We start from the raw sequence: 10,538 nt of genomic DNA, 5'->3' as shown, positions 1-10,538 counted from the left end.
GAAAAAACAGAGAAATTAGGCATTCATAAGAAGTCACACAAATGAACGTGTGTAATGGAATAAAGGTGTGAAGCATGTCACTATTCCATAGCAATCTTTGAAAATTCCACTATATATAACAAGTAGAAACTGGTTCACTGCAAGAGATGGGCAGCTCCTGCAATGCCCCGTCCTTATAAAAGCAGGTGAAAAGTTAGTGAATTTCCTGTCTTGAGTTTTGACGGGGCGGTTTTTAACAAAGTGAATCCACAAAAATTATTCTAGCGAGAACGCTTCATAAAAATGTTGTCTACCTACAGTGGCAATGGTCAGCATAAACACAGACTCTGGGGTGCAATCATTTACGTAGGCACTTTTATGTCTGGGACAAACTCTATGCACCTGGTTCTTTATCTACTGAAGCCAAATGCCACATTCCCATATGTATTCATAACATAACTTTTATTGTTATTGCCTTCTTCCAAATCCTGGAAAGGCTTGCATGCCACATTAAAACAGTGTGCACTTTAAACCAGAAAACAGATACTGGCTATCAGTACATCAATATTTTAAAAATTCCTCTTTTAAAAAATACCTGATAGAAATGGGTAAGTAGTCGCAGCTGTGAACACATTTTTGGTATTGAATCTTGAAATTCTTTAATCCTTTTAGTTTCCTCTTCCTCTTCTGAAGCTTTTACTCCCCATTCACCCTTAACAATACACATTGTAAAAAAGAAAAGAAAAAAAAGGAGAAATTACCAGGTACACATCAATAAATCTGAAGCCACATGCTAATTTTTGTTTTATTAAGAGGAAGTGCCTTCAATTTAGTTGGTGATCTCTTATGTTATAAGCCAAGAAGTTAAGACAGAAGAAACTTCTTACAAGCAATACATACCAAGCATGAAAAAGAATTCAATTTGTGTTTTAATGGGGGGGGGGGATTAAGGTTTGAGCTTCTGCCCCATTGTCCATTGCAGCTTCTAGGCTACCCCAATCTGGGTTAAATTTACTGTGTAATCTAGGCATATGTACTTTCTTAGAAGCCCCATTGAGCATAGTGCAACTTACTTTTGAGTAAACATGCACACACTTGCTTTTCATATTTATACTTTATCCAAATACCTATTTGCTCAGCCTTTCAAAGAAAAGGAGGGGATATTAGAAGGATTATTTTTTGGTATTGACCACAAGCAGCCTGTTGTGTTCACATCATTCTTGTGCTGAAAATGCCACTGAAAACTCCTTTGTACCTCAAGCTCTCGCTCTCTCTTTCTTTCTTCAAACTGCAACCGTAACTGTAACTCCTCCAAGGCAACGCGGTACAGGCCATCTTGGGCATTTTGAAACTCAAGAATCTGATCAAAGACGGCTCGAAGCTGGTTGAGCAGCATCTACAAAAAAAGTTGCAAAAGGAAGACAAAACCTCCAAAAATGAAATGTTCAAAGAAAAGCTAAGATTTGCCAGCCTATAAGAAACTGCTGAAAGATTGTTATATTTAATATCTCCTCCTAGAGCAAAGGGATACATGGAAAAATATATTTCAGTACGGAGGTTCTCCCAGAGCATCCCCTAAAGGATTAAATTTACCAGGGCTGTAATCCTAAACTTTTTTTTTTTTTGCTTGCAATGAAGACCCACTGAACGCAGTGGAATTCATCTCTGAATAAAACTCCATTGCGTGTTGCCAGTAATACTCTCAAAAGCATAAATAATTACAGAAATAATGTTAACATTATATATAAATAGGTAAATGAGACTTACTCTTGAGTCAGCGTCCAGCAAACAGCGAGATATAATTGTATCTAAGAAAACTTCATGAGCCGCAATGATGTGATCCAAGTCTTGAGCCTGCTGAACTTTTTTCCATAGTTCATCCCATGAACATTCAAGCACCTATGGAACAAAAGATCCAGCAATGAGATTCACTTTGTTTTAGAGACTGTTTAAATAGCAACTTCTCTGCTCTATACCTCTGACATAATTAAGCTCACACCAATAAGAACGTTCTTCCAACTTCAAACAAACAAACAACAAAATGGATGGTTAAAGGGTACCTCAAATGTAATGTAATACTGCATTTGATGAATGAAATGGACCATTTCTGATGCCAGAACGTGACACTGATGCAGCACCCCAGAAAGTTCTGTAAGAAATTCAAAGAATATGTATATTAAAACTCAGAATGGAAATGTTCACCAACCATATTTTTAAAACACACACACACACACACACCTGAAATACAACAGCTACCTGCACCCATCTTTGAAAGGAGTAAGACATACCGTATTTTTTCACTCTATAAAACACACCAGACCATAAGATGCACCTAGTTTTTGGAGGGGGAAAATAAGAAAAAAAAATATTCTGAATCTCAGAAGCCAGAACAGCAAGAGGGATCGCTGTGCAGTGAAAGCAGCAATCCCTCTTGCTGTTCTGGCTTCTGGGATAGCTGTGCAGCCTGCATTCGCTCCATAAGACGCACACACATTTCCCCTTACTTTTTAGGAGCGAAAAAGTGAGTCTTATAGAGCAAAAAATACGGTATATAAATTGATAACGGGTTCTCAAAGAAAGGAGACTATATGTGGACTATCATTTTAATCTCAGTATATTTACGGCCACAAGTTCAGCATTTTCCAGAGGCGTAGCCATGATAGCCTCTGCCTGCAATAAATACACCCCCATATTAACAGAAAATATAATACAGGATCAAACAAGAAAATGAAATTAATAGTATAGATTGACAAAACTCTGGAGATCTGGTACAAAACAAGATTTGTAAGCGAAAGGAATTAGAACGTGGAACAGAATAATAGGTAAAAGACCTTTGTGGCTGGGAAACAAAGTCTGCTTGGCACTGCTGTAACAGGTGGCAATCCGCTAGCAAAGGAGCCTGAACAGAGCTCTTATTATGAGAAGGTTAATTTTTCACAGCAACATATACAAAACATCAGATGCCTAAGCCACCCCCTCTGGCTTGCCACAAGAGATTTGGAAGGACAAACTAGGAACTTTCAAGATACAAGATTACTTAGGAAAACCTTTAACTAATGATACAGTGAGTATAAATGTTAATAAATTGAGTCCCTCATAGATGAAATTGTGTGCTGGGGACGGAATGCGTGACCTGGCAGAGCAGATAAAAATATTCTATATACAGTATGATTACGCATTATACAAAAATATCTCTTGTTTGTTCCAAAATGTCTCAAAAGCTCAGAGGCAAACTGGACTTCTCTCTCAACATTTTGGTTGAGGCACATCAGCACTACCCAATTTTGTCTTGGATTATCGGAGCAAACTGCATCAGAATGAATGAAGCAAACCAATGACTATACCAAGATGACAAAGATCTATACGGAGCAAAATTGCCAAGATCTATACAGAGCAAAAATTACATGAGAAAGAATAACCTGCAGCTATCTGTGGGAGGAAAATCCCCCCCCCCCAGCTGCTAGCCAGAAACAACCAGAAAATATATGGAATGAAGAGCAATAAAAAGTCTTCCCCCTAGAATATTCATACTGGATATTTCCTAATAATTAGAAAATGTCTAGAGCAAATAATTCCTGGTTAACAGAGAAATTGTAATAATACTGCTGGATGAGGATTGGGTCCCAGATCACAGGGTTTGGAATAGGTTCACATCTCTCCTTGCCCCACTCTTTTTGAGACTTACATCACTGTAAGCCCTGCTGGCTGAACCAGGGTAAAGGACTTAATACCAGTGTATGTATGGCTCAGCTGAGGTGAAGAACATAGGTCAGCATAGCCGACGGGAAACCCCCCAAATCTGCTGAACACAAACTCTCTCATCCCCATGAATTTTGGGTTTGGATCGTGCTGTCAAGTTCTCTAAACTAGGGATATAATCCTAATATAGGAGTTAGAGCCATTAAACACAACAAGGCTTCCTTCTGAGTTAACATGCTTAAATTCTGAGTCTGCATCCTTATTAGTATGAACTGCAAACAGTAACAGTCAAAATAGTGACTACGGCTATTGGAAGAATTGACTAGGTGATACCAAGGTGAAGGTTACAGCAACAACAGCCTATGAGAAATCATGAATTGCGGTCAACAAGGATTGCTGGAAAAGCCACAGAAAAGGAAGTATCACACAGATTGCTTAATTCTGAACTGAAGCTCAGTTATGATGGATCTTCATCATTTTTCTTATACTAAAGCCTTTGTTTGTTTGGTTTTTCTTGGTCCAACTCTCTTCTAAAAGGTGCTGTGGAACCAGAATGTCTATCTAGGTGAATTCCAAGAATAATGTTCTGAAAAACAATCACATTGAGTTACTTCAGTTCGAACACGAATGCCTACTTATGCCTCTCCTTTATATACCTTAGCACTTTCCGTCTCATTCCATCTTGTTTGTTAAAAAGGCAAATAAAATATGACAGTGGCCTTCTCTTTAATCAATAGCAGGCATTTTTACCCAAGGCCACTAATAACTCCATGGTTATACAGGGGTTTTCATGCATGACCCAGGCCAATATTCTAACTCCTGATCCACCCGACTGTGAATTAACATAGATATGTGACTATCATATAATGGGAGTCCTGCCTGGTGGTTTCCTTTCCAGTGGCTATTTATGTTCATCATTGGAAGATAGAGCCTGCCTTTCCAGTGCATGATCCTCAGAGATTACAACTCACTAAAATGCTTAGGCCAAACTTTGTGGGGAAAGGAGATAAGGCATTGTCAGTCAAGGGTACTCAAGTGTGGAACAAGCTTCAAGAGGAGATAAGGCCATGCCAAAGCTTCCCTGTTTGCACAGCATGCTACCAAACCCACCTGTGTGCCACAAGCTACCTGTGACATAGAAAGGCCAAACCATTCTTTACCGTGTTTGATATTCCTGCACTCTCAGGTAACACGTATGTAACATTTGCAGCGCATATGGGAAAGAAGGAAACAGCCACAACACCCAGAAGGAAGGAAACGTATGTGGACTCAAGTGTGCAAGAGAAACAACCAGTAGCAGCACCAAGTAGTGAGTGTAAAAGCATGTTCAGCTTCTTCAGTGGGGTTTCATGACCTCCTCTTTGTGTTATGCTAAAGATCCCACTTAAAGAGCAATACTGCCTAAAAAGTGAACACTGCAGATAACACACCCCCCCCCCCGCATTACAGATAAAACAAGAACAATGATAAAAGTTGCAACTTTTAACTGGTAAAAACATTTCTCCATTACTGATTTCAGAGAGCCAATTGTTCACTAAATGGATTGTTTTAGCTTTCCAAATGCCTGGCTGGGAATCACCTTCTTGGCTGCTAACAATAGAAATTCTAGCAATTTTCAGCGACTCTTAAGGGGTTTACGTTCCCTGTATGCACAAAGAAGCGTTACATGAGAAGAGTTAAGGACTTCTGTTTTGATATATTCTCCAATTAATTTAGGATTGCATCCCAGGAGTCTGTCAAGTGAGGGTAGCCGCATCACATGTATAAATACCTTTTCCGAACAACCATGCCAACAGTTTGCAGTGAATTTGCTGCAAATAAAACTTTTCACTGGGACTGGGTACAGTGGTACCCCGCAAGACGAATGCCTCGCAAGACGGAAAACCCGCAAGACGAAAGGGTTTTCTGTTTCGGAGGCGCTTCGCAAGACGAATTTCCCTATGGGCTTGCTTCGCAAGACGAAAGCCCATAGGGAAATCTCCGGGGACCTGTTTTAAATTGCTGGCGGTCGGGAGCAAAGACTTTCGCCCACAGCCGGCCTTCAGGAGAGGTCCTGGACCTCTTCTGAAGGCCGGCGGGGGGCAAAAGTCTTTGCTCCCCCCGCCTGCCTTCCCGGGACAGCGGAGACTTCTCCGCTGCCCCGGGCGATCTTAAAATGCTGGCGGGCGGGAGCGAAGCGGTCGCTGCCGACCCCCAGCATTTTAAAATCTCCCCGGGACAGCAGAGAAGTCCCGCCCCGCTCGGGATGGCGGCGCAGAGCTGTCTGCCGTCCCGGGATCAGCGCAGCTCTGCGCGGCCATCGGGAGCCGGGGGCGAAGCCCGCCCCGCTCCAGATGGCCACGCAAAGCTGCCTGCAGTCGCGGGATTGCAGGCAGATCTGCGCCACCATCCCGAGCGGGGTGTTAAGTCCCGCCCCGCTCGGGATGGCGGCGCAGAGCTGTCTGCCGTCCCGGGATCAGCGCAGCTCTGCGCGGCCATCGGGAGCCGGGGGCGAAGCCCGCCCCGCTCCAGATGGCCGCGCAAAGCTGCCTGCAGTCGCGGGATTGCAGGCAGATCTGCGCCACCATCCCGAGCGGGGTGCTAAGTCCCGCCCCGCTCGGGATGGCGGCGCAGAGCTGTCTGCCGTCCCGGGATCAGCGCAGCTCTGCGCGGCCATCGGGAGCCAGGGGCGAAGCCCGCCCCGCTCCAGATGGCCGCGCAAAGCTGCCTGCAGTCGCGGGATTGCAGGCAGATCTGCGCCACCATCCCGAGCGGGGTGCTAAGTCCCGCCCCGCTCAGGATGGCGGCGCAGAGCTGTCTGCCGTCCCGGGACTGCAGGCAGATCTGTGCCGCCATCCCGAGCGGGGCGCAAAGTCCCGCCCCGCTCTGGATGCCAGCGCAGAGCTGTCTGCCGTCCCGGGACTGCAGGCAGATCTGTGCCGCCATCCCGAGCGGGGCGCTAAGTCCCGCCCCGCTCTGGATGCCAGCGCAGAGCTGTCTGCCGTCCCGGGACTGCAGGCAGATCTGTGCCGCCATCCCGAGCGGGGCGCTAAGTCCCGCCCCGCTCTGGATGCCAGCGCAGAGCTGTCTGCCGTCCCGGGACTGCAGGCAGATCTGTGCCGCCATCCCGAGCAGGGCGCTAAGTCCCGCCCCGCTCTGGATGCCAGCGCAGAGCTGCCTGCCGTCCCGGGACTGCAGGCAGATCTGTGCCGCCATCCCGAGCGGGGCGCTAAGTCCCGCCCCGCTCTGGATGCCAGCGCAGAGCTGTCTGCCGTCCCGGGACTGCAGGCAGATCTGTGCCGCCATCCCGAGCGGGGCGCTAAGTCCCGCCCCGCTCTGGATGGCGGTGCAGATCTGCCTGCCGTCCCTGGATCAGCGAAGCGTTCGCTGCCGACCCCCAGCATTTTAAAATCTCCCCGTGTCCCGGTGAGATTTTAAAATGCTGGGGGTCGGCAGCGAAGCCCTTGTTCCCCCCCAGCCCCCCCCCTCAGCCTTCAGAAGCCCTTGTCCCCCCCCCCCCAGCCTTCAGAAGAGGTCGGGGGAGAGACTGTCCCCGGACCTGGTCTGAAGGCGGTTTCCCTTGGAACGCATTAATTGATTTTCAATGCATTCCTATGGGAAACCGTGCATCGCAAGACGAAAAACTCGCAAGAAGAAAAAACTTGCGGAACGAATTAATTTCGTCTTGTATTAATTTCGCCACTGTATTATTCTCTCATTTTAAATGAACCCTCCCAACAGTGCTAGGCTCTGACATTAGATGCATTTTCTCATCCTAGCAGAACAATTTCACCTAGACCCCTGCCCTCCAAAAAGCTCTCTGTACCTGCTCTGCTTTGTAGCCCAAGTTTATATAACAAAGTTTGTATTCTTTGTAGCCAAGTTTATATAACAACTGATGCAACCAAGAGATTGAGCCCATAGAACTCCTAACTCATAATTGCCATATAATAACTCTCTGTAAAATCTCTAGAGGTTTGAGTCTTAGATCACTGGTTGATAATGGTTTATTATTTGCAAAACTACAGGGATATGTAACACAGGAGCCTTAGCTCACATATCATTCTAGTTAACAATTCATTGGAATTATCCAGAACAACCAATATCTACAATGCCCTTCTTTTTGTCATGTTTCATGTCATGCTAGATTTTATTTTATTACTGCACAATTTCATATGTATCTATCTAGATGTTTGTCCTGCTGAGTTCAACAGGGCGTACTCCCAGAAAGGTGGGTAGAGAATTTTAGCCTAGGAAGACGGGAGGGAGGGAGGTAATTCTAGGTGAAAATTTGGACTTCCATATTTTCCACACTTGCACTGACCAGAAAGTGACTAGAGGCTAAAGATGCTATTTTATTCACTTGTGTCTGTCATAACAAACATTCCAGGTTTCCTTGGAAATTTTTGCTCTCTATACTTGAACAATTTATTTTTTAGTTTGTACTCACTTTAAAGTCAAAGATATCCCTCAGGTGGGCTGCATCATACTACAGGCATGCATTCTGGATTGCTAACATTCTTCGCTTTATATCTTGACTGAATTCTTTTTCCTAGACATAACATGTGAAAATCTTTGCCTAAAGAGTCATGCACGATTCAAAACCTTGCATGATTGCCAGCAGCTGCAGTTGATAACGAATGCTAGTTTTACCAGGTCTCCACTGCATATTCAGTTCTGGCAGTCACTCACAAAGAACCTTCCATCTCCCTGGTTTGATTCTTATTTATATATTAATTAAAACATTTGTATACCATCCTACTGGAAATCCAAAGTGACTAACAATGCCCAGAAAACAAACAAACCCAGAATGTGATGTGCATAAAATCCCATTCACAAAAGCAAGAAAATGCATATAATTCTATGCCAAAGCAGGGCTTAACCCATTTAGTCTAAAGACTAATTCAGTTTAGTATCACAAACAGCAATACACACATCAGTACTCTGCAAGCCTGGAAGAGAGTTCTGGAGCTGAAAAAGGCACTGGTCAATAAAGAACTGTAATGCTCTATTGCCCCCTCAAGGCTATTTCAAAAATTTCATCATCCTTATTAAACCTGCAGAACTGTGTTGTTGTTGTTTTAAAAAAAAATCTTAGTAAACAGACTTCCCCACTGAAACTCTTTTATTATAGAAAATATACTCACTACATAATAGTATTTTCCAGTCACACAACATTGCTACAGCCCATGAATGCATACAGCTCAGCAGCAGCCTCAAAAACAAAACAGAGAGAGTGCAGCCAAGCTAAGAGAGAAGAAGGGGAAAAAATGAGCCTATGGCTTTGAAAATAAGCAACAACTCTTTGAGCTACCCCTGGCCCACTGAACCAGACATGGGCACCTGGCCACATAGACCAGGGAGTATTTGCAGATATTCAGGAGCAGTGTCCTTTTGCCCCTGACCACACAAACTTTTGATCCGCCAACCAGAGCCATGAGCAAACAACTAGGTAGTTTGCTGCTTAATTTATTGGAAAGGTGGATTGAAAAGCATTCTGAGTTATATGTAGGTCATTAATCTCCTTTATTGAAGCCTTTCAGCTAGAACAGAGGTTCTCAAACTGTGAGCTCCATTCAGGTAGTCTGTTCAAAGGTTCCAGAAGAATCAGAAATATCTGTAGCTAACCCTGCTCTTGATTTAATTTTTCTTGATAATGGGTACGACTATCTTGACCACAGCTGGATTTACCCAACAGGCTAACAAGGCCCTGAACTAGGGGCTCTTATTTTTATACTATACTGGTGCAATCTACTAATTTTGCTGTAAAACTGATCAATTAAAAGGCAAGGCTGTGGTCATTAAAATATCAGTTATGTATGGGTTTTGATCTGTAGAAAAAAGTTTGAAGGGTCCACTGAGTCCTAAAACAATATTGAAAAGCTCAGGGGGGAAGCTTGAACATTTCTGATCATATTCAGAAGACCCACTAAGAAAACCAGAGACCTATCTAACCACAATCACAACAACAATTATATACAGCAATCACAATAACAATTATATATAGCAATGAAGTAAGTAGAATATTTAAGCATCCAATGTATCTTAGTGGTGCAACAGACTAGATGGCTATCCTCATATTGCGTTAAGGGAAAGGAGCTCAGATATGTTCATGATCAAGGTGAAATTTGAATTCAGAACTTTTTTACTCAGGTCGCAATCCTAAAACACACATTAAGTAGGAAATAACACCATGAAATGAGGGGACGCGGGTGGCGCTGTGGGTAAAAGCCTCAGCGCCTAGGGCTTGCCGATCGAAAGGTCGGCGGTTCGAATCCCCGTGACGGGGTGCGCTCCCGTTGCTCGGTCCCTGCTCCTGCCAACCTAGCAGTTCGAAAGCACCCCCGGGTGCAAGTAGATAAATAGGGACCGCTTACTAGCGGGAAGGTAAACGGTGTTTCCGTGTGCTGCGCTGGTGCTGGCTCGCCAGCTGCAGCTTCGTCACGCTGGCCACGTGACCCGGAAGTGTCTCCGGACAGCGCTGGCCCCCGGCCTCTTGAGTGAGATGGGCGCACAACCCTAGAGTCTGTCAAGACTGGCCCGTACGGGCAGGGGTACCTTTACCTTTACCTTAACACCATGAAATACAATGTGATTAACTTCTGAGTAAACATGCATAGGATTGTGTGGCCCTACACACCCTACCGCACCAGCTGCTCTCATTCTACAGAGGAAATGAAGTCAAATTACAAGTCAGTAATAGAATAAAAGACGCAAGTTTGTTTGCCTCAATACCCCACCAAATGTTTGTGGGCCATTGCAACATTACATTGTGCCAAGCATGTGTTTTTCAGCACCACCAACTGCACATTGGCCATGATTCTCCAGCTTACCTGATACCTGGCTGCCTACTGCAGCCATGGGATACATATGATGGCAAA

At 44.5% G+C, this 10,538-nt stretch overlaps 1 protein-coding gene across 3 annotated transcripts in view; it reads right to left on the bottom strand.

The window, feature by feature from the left end:
• TUBGCP3 (tubulin gamma complex component 3) overlaps positions 1–10,538 on the bottom strand; it is a 57,302-nt gene that overhangs the window by 1,089 nt on the left and 45,675 nt on the right. For 2 of the 3 annotated variants that reach the window (XM_028728113.2, XM_028728114.2), the window contains 4 exons: positions 2,040–2,128; positions 1,747–1,878; positions 1,235–1,375; positions 575–691 (listed from right to left, as the gene is read on the bottom strand). In XM_028728113.2, the coding sequence (XP_028583946.2) occupies positions 575–691; positions 1,235–1,375; positions 1,747–1,878; positions 2,040–2,128 (479 nt within the window). The remainder of the gene's footprint in view (positions 1–574; positions 692–1,234; positions 1,376–1,746; positions 1,879–2,039; positions 2,129–10,538) is intronic. The other variant, XM_077927666.1, reaches the window with a different exon arrangement.

The sequence above is a fragment of the Podarcis muralis genome, chromosome 4 (genome assembly GCF_964188315.1).
Source record: "Podarcis muralis chromosome 4, rPodMur119.hap1.1, whole genome shotgun sequence".
In the NCBI taxonomy this organism is placed as follows: domain Eukaryota; kingdom Metazoa; phylum Chordata; class Lepidosauria; order Squamata; family Lacertidae; genus Podarcis; species Podarcis muralis.
The sequence above is the reverse complement of the archived record's forward strand: the minus strand, read 5'-3'. Positions and strand labels throughout refer to the sequence as shown.